Source organism: Phallusia mammillata, chromosome 1, assembly GCF_965637545.1.
Source record: "Phallusia mammillata chromosome 1, kaPhaMamm4.hap1.1, whole genome shotgun sequence".
NCBI lineage: Eukaryota > Metazoa > Chordata > Ascidiacea > Phlebobranchia > Ascidiidae > Phallusia > Phallusia mammillata.
The window spans coordinates 14,940,801-14,960,653 of NC_137252.1; the positions used below are offsets into that span (position 1 = coordinate 14,940,801).

The 19,853-nt window shown below is 42.5% G+C and overlaps 2 protein-coding genes across 4 annotated transcripts in view; both read left to right on the forward strand.

The window, feature by feature from the left end:
- The window catches only part of LOC145214418 (protein jagged-1b-like), a 41,953-nt gene extending 27,126 nt beyond the window's left edge, over nucleotides 1-14,827 (forward strand). For both annotated transcript variants that reach the window (XM_080082942.1, XM_080082950.1), the window contains 13 exons: nucleotides 119-283; nucleotides 3,051-3,164; nucleotides 3,274-3,387; nucleotides 5,611-5,724; nucleotides 6,012-6,128; nucleotides 8,007-8,034; nucleotides 8,262-8,347; nucleotides 8,548-8,661; nucleotides 8,772-8,887; nucleotides 9,093-9,359; nucleotides 9,588-9,719; nucleotides 9,788-9,947; nucleotides 12,462-14,827. In XM_080082942.1, the coding sequence (XP_079939068.1) occupies nucleotides 119-283; nucleotides 3,051-3,164; nucleotides 3,274-3,387; nucleotides 5,611-5,724; nucleotides 6,012-6,128; nucleotides 8,007-8,034; nucleotides 8,262-8,347; nucleotides 8,548-8,661; nucleotides 8,772-8,887; nucleotides 9,093-9,359; nucleotides 9,588-9,719; nucleotides 9,788-9,947; nucleotides 12,462-14,071 (3,137 nt within the window). In that variant the 3' untranslated portion in view covers nucleotides 14,072-14,827. The remainder of the gene's footprint in view (nucleotides 1-118; nucleotides 284-3,050; nucleotides 3,165-3,273; nucleotides 3,388-5,610; nucleotides 5,725-6,011; nucleotides 6,129-8,006; nucleotides 8,035-8,261; nucleotides 8,348-8,547; nucleotides 8,662-8,771; nucleotides 8,888-9,092; nucleotides 9,360-9,587; nucleotides 9,720-9,787; nucleotides 9,948-12,461) is intronic.
- A 651-nt stretch (nucleotides 14,828-15,478) lies between these two features.
- LOC145219056 (protein N-terminal asparagine amidohydrolase-like) lies at nucleotides 15,479-19,346 on the forward strand. 2 transcript variants are annotated; one of them, XM_080086441.1, is made up of 8 exons: nucleotides 15,479-15,889; nucleotides 16,698-17,245; nucleotides 17,434-17,565; nucleotides 17,665-17,848; nucleotides 17,915-18,019; nucleotides 18,178-18,415; nucleotides 18,667-18,762; nucleotides 18,857-19,346. In XM_080086441.1, exons 2-8 carry the CDS (start codon nucleotides 17,177-17,179, stop codon nucleotides 19,023-19,025), a joined length of 993 nt encoding a protein of 330 aa, XP_079942567.1. In that variant the 5' UTR covers nucleotides 15,479-15,889; nucleotides 16,698-17,176; the 3' UTR covers nucleotides 19,026-19,346. The 2 variants fall into 2 exon arrangements, with proteins under 2 accessions (XP_079942567.1, XP_079942570.1); XM_080086444.1 differs by having other exon boundaries at nucleotides 18,943-19,346.
- The last annotated feature ends 507 nt before the right edge of the window (nucleotides 19,347-19,853 follow it).

A 19,853-nucleotide genomic window follows, 5' to 3' on the forward strand; every position in this document is an offset into this window, starting at 1 on the left:
AAAAAACTCTTACATCATACATTTTATGTTCATAAATCGGTTTGTTCAACTAGCATTGGCCTGATTGGGTGATGCTCCTTAAGCTCATGTTGTAATTGGAATTTCTATTTATCTGCAGTGATTGACAGTTGTACGATTCACGTGCCTTCTAACAAGACTGCTCGGGGATATGTCATCCAAGAGAGTGGCGTGTGTGGCAAGCGTGGAACCTGCGTCAGCCTGCCTGGCAACCAATACAAATGCCAGTGTCAAGGCGGATATGAAGGACTACACTGCGAATTAAGTAAGTACTAATTGGCCAGACAATGTTCCTTCGTGTTAAGTGTATTAGCCGTAAAGGTATTTCTCGTTAATTGCAAGTTGACTTAACTATTCCGGATTTCATGTGCAGACTTTAAGTGCGCACATTTAATATTCATTTGAACCAACTATTTTGCTCACACCCTTACTATATGCCACCTAGGCCTAAACCTCGCCCATAGCATGTACATCACTCAGTAGCAACACCTGTCGCCACAGTAGTTGTCTTAAAATAAAATCTCAGTCAACAGTGGGGCGGGCAAAACGGGCGACAATTTTTGCCGAGTTTATTCAGACAGCAACTTCCGCGGTTCGCCTCGCTTCGCCGCCCTTCAAATGAAAACTAACTGTTAAGCTGGGCCACGCACATATGTGGACACACAGATTGCATTGGCTACGTTGTGATCATTTAGCGACCTACATTGTATTTATGTTGGTGCTTTGCTGGGACAACACACCCATGTGTATATTTTGTTTCAGTTTTTCTGTTTGGATAGAAACACGCCGTATGGCCAATGAGTCTTTTACTCTTTGTCATATTTGTCAAGGCATTAAAAGGAACAATAAGGGAATAGAAATTTTGAAAGTAAAAATACACAAACGGAACGGAATTGAACTAAGGTCGATGAAAAATCTTAAGATTTTGTTTTCACTTCTAACATAAATTTCCAAACGCAAACATTCAGCTATTTTTGTGCAGTGTAACAGATTGTTATCATCGGTAAACATATGTTGCTGAAGTAGGACTATTTTAACGTTGTGTTGCATTTAAAAGACGTACTGTTCATTGCGGTTTGACGGTATTTGCCTTTTAATCAAGTTTTATAGCGTAAGTTATTTGGACGTTCAGAGCGGAATTGAAGCGGCACGCTGTGACAGGCGGCAATTCTGGCCGAACAAACGATCGCCGTTGTCTCAGCTATTCTCGTGTTTACGTTACCAAGCATGGCGCGTATCCCACCAGCCCAGCAACCCCCAGAAAAAAAGCGAAACTGTTCCGGCGTGCGAGTTGCATCTCCCCCTCAGCCACACGTTAGTTCTCCCATGACTGAGCGCGTTTATCGAATAGACCGTCGGTGTCAGGTTTTGCAGTATGTTGTCTTTTGCCAGGCTCGCTGGACAGGCGACGATCGGCGGTCTGTGTGTAAAGGCTGTTGGCGGATTTGTCCATAACCCCCGCTTGCAGTTTTCCGGATTAGTGCTCCGGTCTGCCCTGGGGCAACGCTTGTCTGGCAACAATAACATGCCCCCGCCCCCTCTGCTTGGTGATGACCGACGAACGGTCGAAACTATTCGCCTAATTGCTCTTTGAACGGAAGCGCCACGTTTGGGCCGAGTACTCGATTTGCCGTGACGCTTCTTAGGGCCCAGGGTTTGGGTGGCCGACGACACTACATACATCACAGTCAGAGTGATGTGCCATACTGGTACACTGCCCACTTTGCTGCAAAGTAATGCATATGTTTATAAAAATCATCATTTGCCTTGTACGGCTATAGCTAGCTATGAAACCCTAGTAATGCAATGTTCTTTTATCATCGGTGTTAAGAATTGGTCGCCAGGTCTCACACATAGTACTTTGAGATTTTTCATTTTCTTGGGACAAAAACGTACTGAGAGAACAGATTACTAATTGCTCACTTATTTTCCTATACCTCGCCTACGCAAGAAGTATCGCGTTATTGTGTCATGCCAGCCAAACTGTGACCACGCGTCACAACTTACAATCGAAATTTGTATCTTTAAACATTTGCTCCACCAATTTTGTCGTTAAAGTCGTCCAATCGGAACCTCCGCTAGTGCAGGTGGTCGACCGGGCCCTAAAGTGTCCGGTTACTAGTAGTCGCTGCCTCCTCAGATCACACGTTGGTGGTCAAATAAGCCAGGGCCTAGTTGACCTGTCATTGAATTATTGATCGGCCACCATTAAATTCGCAAATAGCCCTATAGTGATGTCACGCTTTGAATGACAAGGTGTATGCACCCGTGACACCAGCAAATGACCGTATTTTGACTGCTTCACTGCTATTCGTACTAGAATAGGTAAATTAGGGATTTTTATAGCGCGTGTCAGTTCGCCTATTTAACCATGCGCAGTTAAAACAACAGCGTTCTTGGTCCAGCGGCAATTTGACCCCACTGCGCCGAGCGATCTCGTCTTGGGTTCCCGGCTTGCGGAGTGATTTATAATCGGTGCGTTAAAATGCACGCATTCAACGGACAAGACGATTAACCCCCAGGCACACGTGATTAGTTCGGCAAACAAGCACCCAAACCACAGTCATTTGTCTGTGGGCCGAGCGGTAATCTTTGTCGGTCGTTGGGGATCCGGCCTCTGCAAATAGCAACCCTCGTACCCTTGAATTAAAAACGATTTCCGTCGCCATACACGTACCTGCAGTTTCACAGACCTAGACTTAAATGCTTGTTCAAAATGGCCGACAGAAAATTGCCACGTTTCCTCACGAAAATCGAAACGTTCGTTTTCAATAAATGTCAGTTACCAGAATGCTAATACTGGATTTCATGGGTAGTAAATTTGTGTGTGGACATTTTCTTGAAGTGTTTTATATATTGAACAGGGGTTTATGAAAATCCTATTAACCTACCGATTTACCCAACCCTACCCAAGATATCCTAAAAATACATGAACATATCGTTTTCATTATTTTCAATAGAATTAGCATGAAGTATTTTATGCATTATTTTGCTGTTTGCACTCACTCACACTGATGCGTTTTCTTTTCCAGGCACCAACGACTGCACATCGAGTCTTTGTTTAAATGGCGGGACCTGTATCGACGGCCTTAACTCTTACACGTGTATGTGCCTACCCGGATTTCAGGGACCGAACTGCGAGTCAAGTAAGCCGCAACTTTTTATAGACGCCCAATTAGGACGCCCCCGCTAAAGTCACACGCCCGTGATGCGTTTATGACGTCACACGTCACGTGCTGTCCTTGTTTGTTGCAGACGTGGATGACTGCGAGCCGGATCCGTGCCGGGGACGCGGGAGGTGTGAGGACCTGGTCGACGGATTTGTATGTCACTGCCGTGGTCCTTGGATGGGAAGAACCTGCAATTCCCGTAAGTGATATTTTTTGGCTTGAATTGGATAAGACTATCAAGTTGGAACGTATGTATGTATACAGTCGCAACAACATGACCAAAAAAGGATTAAAGCAAAAATGTGTGTGTGTGGAAATAGTTGGACCTGTGCAACTTTTTGTAATTGGATAAATCATTGAAACTCTTAGATTCTAGTTTTTACAGCAATAACGTGTGTGACCACGTGATATTTTGGCGTCGCGTAACGGAAGCCTCACGCCCCGCCAAGAGAGACGCGACTACTTTAATCCGATACTACTGGCGTCGGATTACGTGTTTTGCGATACACACGTTTCCCATCGCCTTGTGTACAGCAAGCCCGGCGACACCTCTCGACTTTCAGGCCCCGCCCTTAACGGCGCCGTTAAAGTCCCGTTTTTGCGGTTTTGGCCGGTACAATGACCAACCCTGTGGGCGGCATCACCCGTTAGGTCGTGTAATACCAAAGGTCGTATATAAATCGGCGACTGTGGGACCAAAGATACCCTGGACTGTCTCCCCTTTACATGGAACGCGATCCTTACTCTCAGCTGGTGCGTCTCTGGGCTCTGAAGCGATTTGACCTACTGCGAATCTTTTGTCCATGTTTAAGCGAAATCTATCGGATGCCGGGCTTAGCTCGTTCATCATATAAAACAAGGTTCAGTGGACCTGCTAGGCGCGTCCGGGCATGTCCGACCCGAGCGCCGTAGTCCCACGATATCACATGTCGTAGGGAGATGATATGAAACGCGTAATCCCCGAGGAAATTCGGCACTGATGCGCTTGTGCCTGGGAACGCGTACCGCCGACTCTCCATTGGTCGAGATTTGTTTACATCAGATTCAATTGATCACGTGCATTTGATGATCGCAGGGATAGTCGCTGTTTGTGGATATTATACAGGGTTTAACATTCCTGGAGACTAAATCACATCGATAGTGGCTTATTCCATTTTTCCTTGCAGTCGTTTTAGCCTGGATCTGACATGGGCTACAAGCTAGTATTGAGGCTAATGATGCAGGTGAAACGATACCAAATTTGCATTGTTAGCTAACGGATCGGTAAACCAGAAATAATTGATTTGCCATTGAAATAGCTATTTGTATCACGTGATTTATTTGCGTTACGCTTCACTAAACACCAGGTACGCGACAAAACTCGTTGCAAATTCGACCTAAACACAGCAAGAGTGATGTTGGATAAAGAGAGAGCATATTTGCCAGATTCCGTCAACCCCCGCCTCCGCACAGAGCAAACACAGGTGCCCGGGGAGGGGATACCCGATACACCCAGTCCCCCAATTGAAACCCTAGCGTCCCTTCTTCCCCGGGTAACCTCTTTTGGGTTTTTTATACTCGCCAAGGGTCACTATATTAGTACCAGCGCTGACCGCTTGTAGAAACCAGGGGTTTCGGTTTTCGCGGACATCGCCTAGCCTTAGTTCCGGTGACGCGTCTGCCTCCTATTGGTGACGTCATAATGCGTGCAAGGTCGCATTTTTCGATGCGCGAACGCGATACGCGAATCCAGGTGAGCAGCAGGGCTTTGACGCATTCGAGAAGTTTCTTTTGAAGTTGGTTGAGCTATTGGGTTTCGACCACCGCCGATGCAAGACTGTATACCTCACGCCAAGTTTTATGGCGCAGTGTTCTTCAGACTTGCTTCGTCGGAACGCGTTCTGTGTCACCTGCACGCGACGACAAAGCCACTTTGAAGTCAACACGATTAGCACTTTCTCATCGCTTCATCGCATGATCCACATTAGCAGAAGCGACGATAATTGGCAGCTTGCAAAGCCAATGTCACACCTAGGTTGAAGGTTCAGCGTTCGGGCAACCGCAAGTACAAGCTCCCTGCCACCGATCCTTGGGTCACATGTGCACGACGTGGCGCTTCTGAAACGCGCGAGGGCCAGCGGTCGACTGCGTACACGCGCCAATTACGATTCGAGCGCCAATTAATTGCGGGTTGCGGGCTCATGAGCCGTCCGGAAGAAGCACAGCTGCATCCCACTGCCACTGGCGATCGTCTGCATACCAAAGCTTTTCGTGAAAATCCGTGGTCTTCCGCGCCATGTCGCAAAGTTCCGTGAATAAATAAACCTAATCCAATACAACCGGTCATTTGGTCACATGCAGGGCCACACAGATGCTGTGGTCGCAAACACCTCGTAAACACCAATTCGTACTAATTTAAGTAAACCTTTAATTCTACTTCCAGGTGGTGACCAATGCAATGGAGAACCATGTCTTAACGGCGGAGTCTGCCACCCAACGACGGATTCCTTCGTTTGCGACTGCCCCTCCGGTTGGACTGGAATTGCTTGCCAAACTCGTAAGTCCTACTTATGTAGCTTGTAACATAAGGGATTATTATTAAATTAACACGATATCATGCCCTGATTTCGAAAAAAATGAAATGTCAGTTAACCGTTGCGGTGGTCGCACCTTGCGTAAACTCGCATATTCGGTGTGATTAATTCCACCACAAAACGCCAGCGGGTGAGTCTGATAGCCTGGCTGTGTCAGCAGAATGTTTTGTATCAACCTCTTGCGGTTTCGCTTCTTGAAAAAAATCTCAATTCGTGATGCGACAAGTCGTGATTTGTGGCTTTTTTGCAGGTGAGGCGTCGCCTTGTACGAGTGATCCATGTTTGAATAATGGCACCTGCGTGGGATCTGGAGACTCGTTTGAATGCGTTTGCATGGAAGGTTTTGATGGACATCGTTGCCAAGACGGTGAGTTGCTTTTTTCCTCCTGTGCTCTATGAATCAAGTCTCGATAAGAGAGGAAGCAGTTTTTTGCCAACGTCTGGAGTTCACAGTTGTATAATCAGACTTCTGTGATCTTAACCAAAACATTGTTGTCGCTATCAGCCATTGACTTTTGTACAATGGTATGAGATAATTAGGAAGAAAACGTTGATTTTCAATTAACTTTGAGCACTTAAGCGCACGCACACATACATACCAGTTTTGCAAGTTTGTTTGAAAACAACAAGGCTGGATAATTGTCGCACCGGTGCTATGCTAATTGCTCGCCTCGCGCTGTTTTGAACGCCGCGTTTTTGTGGACTTGCGACGGTTTAAAGTATCAACTCAAAAAACCACATTGGCAACAAAGCAGATAGCTGTGTTGCCTCAGCAAGTGGCCATCATTTAGCTCTATTTCGGAGCTGCACTGTTTACCAGTTGACATCCATTAGCGCCCGTCGAGAGCGGGGCATCCTCTTACACTGCACCCGGGGGCCGGCGGCGGGCGTTTTGAATCAACGAGAGATCTTCGTTGCTCGCCAGTCAGACATTTTATCGTCATTAACACCGGTAACTCGATATCCGTCTCCTGTCATGCGTGACGGTCGTTCAGGCGTGACCGCTTGCGTCGAAACTTTGGCGCTGCACGATTTGACTTTTAATGCTAATAAATTGCCTTGACACCAATTGTCAGGTCATCTGTGGTTTACGAACAGATTAAGAAATATTGGCCCCACGTAAGCGATCCGGAAAATCGATGCAAGGCCAACGCTTCTTAAAAATACCAAACTAGTTCATCCCAAATTAGTACGTGACCTTGGTTTTCAACTATCAAACCTAAATAGTCAAAGTCGTTTAAAGGTTAGGGTGAAATTTGAGAATTGTTTAATGCCTATACCAACAGTCGGTATTGTTGTAAAACGCTATGATTAACAACGAAAAATATAAAGGTTTTATTTAGGGAAAATGGTTCAAATATAACATTATTCGCCGGCCATAAAAAGTATTTTTTTTTTCACAATGACAACCTTCTTCGCAAAATGTTTCCTACTTCGTCAGCGCCCAAAATAGCATTTGTACACTGTAAACAAGTCGTTTTTCCCTTTGATGTGGGAAGGGGAACATTTTAGAATCGAAGAAACCTGCCTCAACCCTTACTTCCGCACAAAACATCTAACAGTCGACTTAAAAACATGACCAAGTATCGTGTGGCGACCAAATGACACTGGTTGGCCGCTACAAACATGCGAGGCACACCCTCGTCGTCTAGAAACGCGATACAGAAGATTCCTAGGCCTGCATGCACTTGAAAATTGCAGTTACACCATTAGGAGAAGTTAACAACAAAACCAAAGTGCACAACAACAAAAAACGGGTTGCTAAGTTTGCCTTAAAGGCGAAAAGGGATGTATGGCCCAATGACGGCTTTTACATTTAACGGTTGGCATTGTGTTGTGAAATTATCCAAAAACTATTTCAACATTTTGTGGTGGACATATACAGTTTCAGTTAACAAACTTGTTTAAATGGGACGAACTGTAGAAATATCTTGAGCAACTGTAAAAGGTTGACGTGTTGTTCAGTTGGTTCACGAGCGACACGCTCAACAGCGCGCGTCGCCACCCGAGTAACTGTAAAGACAAACTGACTGACTCGTCCAGACAGGCAAACTCTTGAATTACAGCTGAAACCATTACCCACTCTCCACTCCTCATCAGGCTTGCACAATACTTGGCAATGTACTTTGTTTAAGGAACCGAAACTTTTTAATCTCGGCCCAATACTTTAAAGATAGCAGTGTGTAATTGTCTACATGCATTTTATATGGTTGTGTGCTAAGACTGTTATGTTTTATTTTTACAGACGAAGACGACTGCAGTCCTTACCCATGGTAAGTGTTTTAATTTTTTGAAAGTTGTAAACATTAAAGTGTGATAAGCCGGAATGTAAAATAGTTGTAAGAGGTTAAACATAAACCTCTTGGCTTGATGTTCTTATGACACATAATTAAGTTGGCCACTGACAGCATTTCTGCTTCAGGGCAGGTCGCAGGAATAATTAAGAGTTTGCATGTGACTTGTAGACTGTTTGTGCATTCAGTTTCTTTTACTTTTGCAGTTACAACAACGGAAAATGCGTGGACGGTATTAATCACTACACTTGTGAATGCATTCCAGGATTCGCAGGCCCGGACTGCCGCATAAGTAAGTTTATCCTTTACCTTATGACCAATCTTCACCTTTACAACTGCCCTGAATATTGAATACCTAATTCGGAAGTTTCACGCTTTCGACGTGATAAAATTGCTCCAAATCGGAAAACTAATCTTTGTGCGATTTCAAGGGTTAATATGCCTCGATTGTTGCCGGTTTTGGGTGATTAACTCGTCCCTATTGCTTTCTAGATATTGATGAGTGTGCGTCGAACCCCTGCGCCTTTGGTAGTACTTGCGTGGATGAAAACAACGGCTACACATGTATTTGTGCACCCGGCATGAGTGGCAAAAGATGTCAAAAAGGTACGTTCCTCAAAAATTTTCTCATTTTTAAACCAAAAATATAACAAACATCTTCAAAATTCATATTTTTTTGTTCTACATCCTGCTAATTGGAACTATTTGTTTTTTAGTTGACGCACCTTACGACTCTTGCGTCTCGAAGGGTTTGGTATACCCTGACGGCACACAGTGGAAAGAATCGTGCAACACGTGTACTTGTAATGCAGGAAAAACACATTGCACCAAGGTATAATTAAACGTTATACTTTTACATTCAACAAAATAGGCCTTACAAACTGTAAAATAACAAATAAACAAGTCCATCTTTCAAAGTGAAAAGTTGCCACAAAGCACCAGAATTCAATCTGCTTTTTGGTTTCACCAACTTTCACAGCTTATAAGGGCGTAAAAAAATTGCTACCTTAATTAAACCCGCTACAATCTTTATGTAGATTTGGTGTGGACCAGCCATTTGCGACAACAAATCTATGAAGAAGATGCAAACATGTCCGAACGGGCAAGAGTGTTCCTTTCTCACTGCTAGCGAGTGTTTCACCCCGCAATGTTCAAGCCGTCGTGTATGCCGAAGTCCAAGGTCGGTCTATCCTGTCGAACTTGGATTTGTGGATAGCGTTGAAGCTTGTTTACCAAACCGGGACCTGCCAAATAGCAACTGCGCCAGAGTGACATGTTCATTTAACAGAGAACGAATGGCCGAGGTATGATATCATATTCGTTAACATTTTTAACTTATGTCTTAAAGTTAGCAAAATTTAAAAAAAAATCCAACTGTAGATGCTAACAGTTGTCCACTCTTAACTATTTTAAAAAGTCAAGACTTATTTAAGTTTGTTGCCTTATGCCCCACACCCCATTTTGGCGAATTATTACATCAGCTTGATAGAGTGCTGTCGCTAAAAGTTCGTATTGTTTGTTTCCCTTCACAGAACAACTACGTTACTGACGTGTGCGCAGTAATCCGCAACCTGGCAATCTTTCGACCCTTTGCTCAGCGGCACACTCTAGTGATCGCTTGTGGCATCAGCAACACCGACCCGAACGACATTCAAATTACGATTGTGAGTTTTTGCTATATAATATTCCCGGTTTAAATGAACATAAACTTAACGGCATTTTCTTGACACAGTCTTCGAACACAAGTGACACGACCGACCCAACAGCTTCAAACGCCAGTGGCAAGTTGGTTGACTATCTATCATCTGGAAATGACCAGACCTCAATCCTTTCAGCAATCAAGGAAGTCAAACTGGAGACGACCGTGTTCAAACCTGTTACTGGTCCTGATGGTAAGTTGGAGAAAAATAACAATATAACACAAGACCTTTTGTGTGTTTTTCCCATTTTTGCTTGCACACACAGTTTTAATTATGGGTCCCCTTCCTTGAAGGGGACACATCTTGATTTTACTCGATTTCTTTTTTTTTTTTTTCTTTTTTTTTCTTCTTTTTTTTTTTCTTCCCTGAAGTTTGTCCACCCCATTTTGCCCTGAAATGTTTGATGGATTTGGATGAAACTTTCACAGATGGTAGATATAGTTGTGTAGATGTGCCATCTGCTTCGTTTGTCATGATAACCCCAGTATTTACCCCGCTAGACCCCAAAATGTAAAATGTGGTTTGTGCGCACCACAAACGTTAGTTTTGTGTGATGTTATAAAGACAACTACATATGGTACTCATGTTTAAGGATTGCTTGGTGAACGTGTTTGCGGATAGCAGTCAAGGGGGTTGTTCACAGCCTTGTGACGTCATAAGTCATTAGGTTGTTTGTTAAAACGCCCCCTAGTGGTCAAAATTGAAACATTGGCCAATTTGGACAAAATTTTACAGGATTGTTGTTTGGGTCATCTTGTGACGTCATAAGTTATTACGGTTGTTGGTTAAAACGCCCCCTAGTGGTCGAAATTGAAACATTGGCCGATTTGGACAAAATTTTACAGGATTGTTGTTTGGGTCATTGCAGTTTCATATTTTCAACATTAGGGTGAAGAACCCCATCAGTTACCCCACTAGCCCCCTAAAATGGGTGAATATTTAAACAGGGTCGGAATTGGCTGAAATTTGGATAGCTTGTATAATTTGCCATTTACAATTGATGATTGTTGTGTTAAAACCTGTAGCCCCAGCATTTACCCCACTAGCCCCCTAAAATGGGTGAATTTTTAAACAGGGTTGGATTTGGCTGAAATTTGGATAGCTTGTACAATTTGCCATTTACAAATGATGATTGTTGTGTTAAACCCTGTAGCCCCATCAGTTACCCCACTAGCCCCCTAAAAAGGATAAATTTTTTAAACAGGGTCGGAATTGGCTGAAATTTGGATAGCTTGTACAATTTGCCATTTACAAATGACGATTGTTGTGTTAAACCCTGTAGCCCCAATAGGCACCCTGCTAGCCCCCTAAAATGGGTGAGTTTTTAAACAGTGGGCAATTGTTGGAAATGTTATGCCATTTATAGGTATCGATTGTTGTGTTTTACTTCTTTGTTTTAAACTAGACAAACTTTAAACAATGCTTGAATTGAGTCGATTTGTATAGTTTGAACTTTGCATAGCATGACTATTTAATCCTAGTACCAATCACAGTGTTTTACTTTACAACACCAAAGTTTCTTATGGTTATCTCTTGAAATGCAGTGTTTACAACTTTGCATGTGTGGGGACCCATGAGTTTCTGCCTGCAGAAACAACTAACGTTTTAAAAGACGGTGGCAAATATGGGACCCAATATAAAATAAGTGAAGGAATTATATTTATGTTTTAAAATAGATCATAGTGTATGTGCAAGGGCAATATGTGCTAAGCCACCCTTCTAGTTACATTTTAATTTGGCTTTGTTGGACATTAAAACCGTTCTTTTCAAATCATAACGAAGAATCGTTGAACTCGGTAAACTTTTTTGTGGGAAATATTGATTTCGATTCCATTTATAATTGGTTTTTCGGCAAAAACTTTAATTAAAAGTACAACTAACTTTCATCACTTATCATATAAATGCCGATGCTGATTTCGCTGTGAATTATTAATTAAAAAATATCATTGCCACGGCCACTAAATATTGGGTAGATCGAGCAAACCTAGCACTAATACGAGCCCGGGGCTACATCACTACCCAGCACTTCCGCCTATATGCGAATGAACCTGAAAATATCCACTCAACTGCTTATAATAACAGTCAAGCGAGTGAAAACTACACGCGTTAGGCCATGCCCAGACACCTGGTTCGTCACTGTAAGATACCTTGTCCCTTCACGCCTCTTTGCATGTCTTCTATGTGGAAGAATATATGAGCGGAAACGGCCAATTAGTGACGCCGCATTTGCACCAAAGCGCTTGAAACGAAAACAAATGCTTCAAGTTTAAAACAAATTGATCAGACAGCGTCATGGCTTATGTAGATCAGTAAAAAATATGTGTCTGTTTTACAACATTTTTTGTAATGCTTACTGTTTGGCATCACGGCCAAAGCGTACATAGTCTTGCCTACACGATTTGACATTCGTCTGACCAGCGAGGCGTAGTGGGTCTGTTTCACGTACATCGGTGCGAATCGTCACAATCTTTGATGCCAGCATTGCGACGAAAAAACGCACTGTTTTGTAAATACCCCCTAAGCGACTGAGTTGCCCCTAAACTTAGGTCTCGGTGCCGACAGAAAGGTCTAAGGTCGAAAAATTTCCGTGTTGCGACAATATGGGCTAACTTCCACCAGGTGTTATTTGTTTGTATCGTCGCAGTTTCTCCGTCGCTAAACTCCGCTCCTTAAAAATGTGACTCACCTTTCTGTTCCTTTATACAGATTATCTCATCCCGCTTGTGGCATCCATCGCTGCGGTTCTTGTTGGCATCATCGTTCTTGCCATTCTCATATGCTGGTGTCTGTATCGACGCAACGACCGACAAGCCCGTAGTGGCGGATTTGTAGCCGGACGTCGAAGCGACTCCATTGACCGTGTGGACAACAACAATAAACATCTGGAAGAGGAGAGCGACGACGCCGACGTTGGAGCCGGCAAAAGCTTGAAAGTTATTGGGCTTGACATGCGCAAGATTAACAACGTGCAACTACAGGAAAAGCAATGTGGAAATTTAGTTCTCGGTGTTAACTGCCTACCGTCCGACAAGGACCCTGTACTAAACAATCTCTACCCCAAGAAGGTTTCCACAGCTGATCTTGTCGTTTCGGCTGCAGCCGCTCATAGAAACACTGCCGCAAGTGGCAAGACGGTCCAGTCCGCGCAACGTGGAGCCAACAAGCATCCCGCGTCAGCTAAGCGACACATAATAGCCTCCAGCGCAGCACCTTCTAGCACCGCGTACTCAATCTCAACTAACGATGTCCCATATCGTGATGCTCCTAAGGACGACGGCCCAATTCACTACCCAAGCTCGCGTGCCCAGGTTAACGCAATGTCACAAGTGAACTCAAATCCACATTACCAGAACGCACAATCATATGCGCCCCATCACAATCACCAGCACGTCAGACTTGAACATCATCAAGACACACAAGAAATGTCTGACGAAGACGAAGTGTTTGAAACCACTCCCATAGCCCCAGTATCCAGAGCCGGACAATACCCTGAACACCGGCGTATTCTCCCAAGTTGCGACTGTCACAGTGAAGGCTGCAACGCCGATGATCGGTCATACCGCTCTGCCTTTACACATCCATCGCAAGAGGACTTTTCAGAGTCGGAGGAAGTAGCTATGCTTATGGGACAGAACGTGGCCCCACCTCGTCGACCAAACAACAACCGTAGGCACCACCGCTGCCACCGGCCGCACAATCGCTGCGAGGCGCAGGCCGACCCCCGCCGATCGAATCGGCACCGAAATCGAAAAAGGACTCCACAACTTTTGTACCAGGACTCGGACCCACCACAGTCCGACGCAGACGTGATGACGTCAGACTCAGGCGCGATGCGCGCTAATACGTCATCACTAGGCGACGCAATGTTGCCACCGTACGAAAGCGTTGTTTCGCTGAATGAGTCGCGCAGTGGTACCCCATGTGATTGCGCACAGGGGCGTCAGTCTGCTGCCTCAAGCGGACATCCTGATCACCCTGTTACACCGTCGTATCACCAGTCGCCCCCACCGTCGTATTCACGGCATTATCACCGACCGACGCAGTCCTACCGTAACACGGCCCCCGCTGCAGCGCCCCCAGGCGGCAGGGATCTTCAGACTTCTATTTATTCAACGCCAGGTTACGAAAATGTGCCTGGTCACTCGTCGTCCCAGGCAGATGCGAGAAAGGAGGACGGCGAATATACGAACAATGAGAGACTTTCCGCTGCAAACGCTCCCAGCAGTAGCAGCAGGACTGGTTCGTCATCGCCAGGTGACGATTCCACCACCGAACTGCTGTCCCACAAGCAAAACCCGCATGAAGTATCTGTATAGCGGGCAATGAGACAGCGATTCTCTCTCTATAGTTCATGGCGGTTTCCTTATTTTATAATTATTATTACGATTCTTATTTAAAAAGTAGTCGCTCTTTTGTTGTTGTATTTTGTCTTTTGCTTCAGTGCGTCTTACCTATTTGCATGTAGCCAGCCCTCTCTTTTGTATCCAAGACGAAATCGCGCTCGCACACCCCACACATGACATAACACACACACACACACACACACTTGTCCACGTACACCGGCCGCCGAAGTTCTTTACGACAAATCTATTCTGTGCCAGCCCCGAAGTCTCTGCAAATGGGACTTTTCCACAGTCAAGTCATGCACTTTTTGTGTCTTTTTTTGTTGTTGTTCGTTTCCCCGCCGACCTGCTGTGCTTTTTGGTTCGTTATTGTTCGTTTATTCTTTGATATGTGCTCTGATTTTTGCTCACCCTGCTTTTAATATTCGTTTTTTTGTGACGTCGTCTGTCGCCCTTCATACTTTGAAAGCGATCATGGACGCAACTCTTCTCATGCCAACATCCGGGTTATTTCCGAAATGCCCCATCACAAATATGAGTATTGCAAAATATGTCTCCATGTTAAGCAATCTTTGTGTAACCCAGGCCCTTATTCAGCTTGTAGCCTACAACTTGCAGAGTTGTGCATATATATATACAACCTACTGTTATACCTTCACGCTATTTCTCCAAAGTATTGTGACTTTCTATATTGCTAAAAACATGTAAATAAACAACTCTGGAAATGAGCGACAGACGAAAAAACTTGTGATGGATTTATCAAAATTTAACTAATAGAGTTAATAGTATTTCTGCTAAAAGGTTTATTACAGATGAAAGGATTTGCAGATAAAAGGAATTTCAACATAGCAAATAGGGGTTCAAATTTCTAGTTGCCCAAAAATGTTATTGAAGCCAGGTACAATCCTAAGGAAAACCAACAGTCATTTAACTGGACAATACTGGGCACTATCAAAAGCATACCTGTTAATGGCACAAAATTAGAAAAAAGTCAAATGCATTCTGTTAAAAAAAGTTTTATTTGACAAATGTGTTTCAGTGAGTTTCGAGTTTTAAATAGAGCAGAAATGTTAAAAGCTAATGAAAGTGCCAGCCTTTCAGTGGTTCTCAACCTGCGGTAGTGAAACATTTTTAGTGGTAGGCTACGCCAGTAGTTGACTGCTATACCTACCTAGTGCTAGTGTCAGTCACCTTTAAACGCAACTTACCTGACTCAAATGAATAGCCCTGGTTGTGGGCTAAACTTGTGACTTGCTGGTTTCAGAAATATATGCTAGGGATAGTGGCATCGAGCAACGTTTTTTGCGACATGCACAGTGTTTAGATTAGTAAGTTTAGAGATAAACTTGTTTTTGTGTAATGTGATGCCAAGCGTGACGTATGTAAGTCCCGTTTCGCTCGATTGATTTTGTGCGATAAAGTCCCGTTTCGCTCGATGTATATTTTGAGAAACAGAGCTTTGTTTTTATGATTTTTGCGTTTTGCATCATAACTTGAATTGTGTTGATCTGAATGTAAATGCACTACCTTTTGGGGAAACGCAAGTCGACGCACTGCATCTTTCATCAAGCTAAAAAAGCAAAATGGACAAAAACTGGGCGTGACAAGCGTCGAATTACATTGGATGAATCAGACCTCAATGACATTCGGAGTACTAAAATACTGAAGTTGTCCATTAGCGATTCTAAGGAAAACCAGAATGTTTTACATTTTTTTACATTGTTTCCATTAAAGCAGGACAAAAATGGCAAGTCAGATACTGATAAACCAATGGTACTGGACAACATGCAGGTATATTATACTTATTTGCTTGTTATTTGAGTATTTGGAAAATGACAAAATTATGTTGATGATGTACACCAGGGGTGGGCAACCTTTTTTACTGTGGGGCCAATTACAATTGTCAAAAATAGATCGCGGGCCGCACCTGTGTATAACACAAGGTGATTTTACTTTGTTGCTTACCAAATATGCTCAAATATGGTATAATTTGCATTTGATTCTAGCCACATTTTGCAAGGTCACATAAAACTAGCTTCAGGCGCATTATTCTGCTTAAAAATAGATAATAGTTTGTCTCGTTTGCCGGTACATTAGAAATCTAAGCTTCTGCGGGCCGCACAGCCCTGAATCAAGGGCCACATGCGGCCAGCGGGCCGCAGGTTGCCCACCCCTGATATACACCATGGGTGGGCAACCTTTTTTAATGTGGGACCAATTACAATTGTCAAAAATATATGGCGGGCCGCACCTGTGTATAGCACGAGGGGATTTTACTTCGTTGCTTACCAAATATGCTTAAATATTAGTATAATTCGCATTTGATTCTAGCCACATTTTGCCAGGTCGCAGAAAACTAGCATCAGGCGCATTAGTCTGCTTAATAATATGTAATAGTTCGACTCATTTGCCAGTACATTTGCAATCTAAGCGTCTCTGCGGGCCGCACAACCTTTAATGAAGGGCTGCATTTGGCCCGCAGGCTGCCCACCCCTGATGTACACATTACAAGTAACAAATGTGTGAATGTTTATTTAGTTATGTAATCCACCTACCTGAAACATAGAAGTTTTATAGCTGGATAAAATATACTTTTTAGACTAAAACTTCAGACAAATTCATGGACAGTCAATTTTGGAAGGAGAGTGATTTGACATTTGAAGATGCTTTTAGCAGCAATAAACATAAACAACTTGCATCTGTTGAAAATGGAAATGAGTTTAATTCATTTCAATACTGGAATTTCGATGCAACATTAAAGGAAATGGATGTGGATTAATAAACATAAACTTTGAAAGTGCTTGGCCCTATTCTGCACAATTAGTGTAGAAATTTCAACAAAATCCTCCATTTGATATTTGTCCAATGTTGCCTGTTTAAATTTGTGCGTTTCAATTTGTTGCAGTTAAGTTACAATCTTGATTTTTCTGTTGGGATATGTGCATAAATTATGTTGCTGTCACTGCCAATTGCTATTTTACAGAACTGTGTCAAATGTAGGTGCTTTCAGTAGGTTTCTGTTAAATGTCACACCTGACAACTGGGACAAAATTTCCATTTGTCAGGACAGAATGAACTATGCCCCTTTCTATACAAAGTAAACCGGCTTCTGCAAACGTCCTGGATGAATTGGATGCATTTTTAGAAGTAAGTGTGGCTGGGTAACATCCCACATAATCAGCAGGAAAGATTTTAAAATAATGCCCATAAAAAAGAACTCTTTTGGTAGGACAATTTGCCTAACATAGATTTTGTGCCAGCCCCTCCCTCACTGGTAAAATCTAGCTCTATCCTAAAACTTTTGATTACTGTAAATCCAATATTATTATGTGCAGAAATATGGTGATTTCTTTGCTCACACAGCCCAAAAACTGAAGGACACAAGTGTTTGTCTAGTCGCCAAAGATCAAGCATGTCTATTCATTGGTCAACGAGAAATTGGAAGCACAGGAGTTTTTGATGAAAATGTAATTTTACAAGTTTTCATTATAACTTACCTTTCATTGTTTGCGATAAAGTGGTTTTATTTCCCAAATAGGTTTACTAACCATAAGAATGATATGTAGATTAAAATGTTAGGCACCGACATGATGACCACCTGCCATGCTGCAGTTTTAAGGTGTCCTGTAACCGGTGCCACTTCCTTGGGACACTTTGATGGGTCTTCAACCAAAACCGGCATTTTGGAAATGATCTTGGCAGTCCATAGCATTTCCCTTGTGACCAATCCAGAATTAGCTAATTGTCAAGGTTTGTTATAGATAACCTCAACTTAAAATAAATCACAAATTAGTTGAAGTACTGTATTGTAAACAGAAAGACAGTTGGAGCTGCATTTGGTTGGGGGCTTTAATGATGATCGACAATTGTCAGAAGATTTGTCAATTTCCCTTCTGAATGAATTTCACAGACTGGAAGTAGGTGCGAAATGTACTTGTAACAGTTTGCTAAAACATTTCGGACTTCAACTGTAGTTATTACCAAACATGCAAATTTTCAAGAAAAAATAAAATATTTTGATTTCATGCGAGTGTAAATTTGTAAAGTAAAATTTAAAACTATAAATAAATGTGTTTTAGAGTTTTGCAGCCAGCTTCAGATTCATTTGCAAACCTTTTGTTGTTCTTCAATGAACACTACGACTGTGGCATGTGAAAATGATTTGATTGAAAGTCCGGTTATTTTTGGTTTGGGTGTGAACATTTCAAGTGGTCACCTATTTCCCCTAGTCTTTCATGAGAATGCCCGGCAGCCTGGGAAGGTTATAAGGGGGGTTCGAACCTTTCATGGCCATGCAAAAATGGTAAACATGTACAGGTAAGCTTTCATGTTTGCTATAGCATTATTTTTTTATGTGGATGAAACCACCTCTGTAAATTGAAAATCAATGTTCGGTAATGACTAGCACACCATACCCCTGCTAGAACATTTATAGTTTTTCTTGGGGGGGGTATTAGTTGTGATTGGACAAAGAGTACTACTGCATCTATCTGACAACAATATTTGAAACCTGTTTCATCCTTAAACATCTGTACCCAAATTATTGGTTAATGTGCTTTTTGTCACAGATGGGAAACCAATACTGTGGTGATTAAACCATTTACATATGAACCATTTCCAAATGCTGCAAAATGGCTGGAGCTACCTGATTCTATTATTAAAGAGTAAGTGTAGATCACATGCACATTTTTGCATTTTGATAGATCTAAACGGGTTTTGTATTGAATTAAGGCAAGTTCAAATTTGTTTTGGTTTCAGACATATGTCTACTTCACCAGAAGTTGAACCCCCTGACTTTGTTGCACATATTCGCGATTCATTACAATATATTTTATGTAACCCAGATCCACTAGTAAGCATCTTCTCAGAAAGAAAACCACTGCAGTATGAAATAACCAATAAAGAATGGAAAAAAATAACTTCCTAGCATTCACCTTAAAAGAAAAAAACTTATGCGTTGTATGAATGTCAAAAAAAGTGTATATTTTATGTAATTTGTTATCTTTCGAGAACAGACCACCTCGAAATAGCCTATTTGTTTTGTGCTTGTTTTTGTCACATGTTTTTCTTCTGCATTAAAAGACATTAAACATTTTTTTTTTCATTTTGACATGATTTTTAACTTGTTAAAATACCATTTTTTAATTGCATAATCATGAAATTTCAACTGTGCATTTTCGCGCCTTTAGATTCGTTTTTTAACAGTCGTTAAATGTTTTTGTCTAAATAAACTGTGTTATATGCTAAACGCAAGTGAAGAACGGTTTTGTCCATTGGTCATATGATGCAACTATGTATCATAATCAACAGAAAGGAATATTGATGCTTGTGCGACAAAGAAAAGGGTAACGAACCTGAAAATCACCAACGTTTGTAGCTCCTGTGTGCATTTTCACTACTTTACTAAACTTTCGTCTTTTCGCAGATTCTGATGTAGCCTCCCTAAAACCGAAACAGAATACATGTCTTTTCATTACAATGGCAGGCATTGTGGATGATGAAAATCAACGTTTTGTAGTTGTTCAGTCATTTTTTAACGTCTGCCCCGTTTTAACTACGTTTGTCGGCACAGAACGTGCTTGCAGATGTTGAAAAGATGGGGCAGGGCTGTTGTAAATTTAGGGACAATTGTTACACATCAGCCTACAATAGCAACGTGGATTGTGGTAGGCCGCTGGCAAAACGTGACCCATTGATTAAATGTTGTTTGGCCCGCGAAGACGTTTTGATTTTGAAGTGTGTTCCGCTGAACAAA

Coding starts and splice junctions, on each gene's coding strand:
- LOC145219056 (XM_080086441.1), top strand. CDS start 17,177: ATGCCCCTTTCTATACAAAGTAAACCGGCTTCTGCAAACGTCCTGGAT. Junction 18,020..18,177: donor ATTTCACAGACTGGAAGTAG/GTGCGAAATGTA, acceptor AATGTGTTTTAG/AGTTTTGCAGCCAGCTTCAG. Junction 18,416..18,666: donor AAAATGGTAAACATGTACAG/GTAAGCTTTCAT, acceptor TTTTTGTCACAG/ATGGGAAACCAATACTGTGG.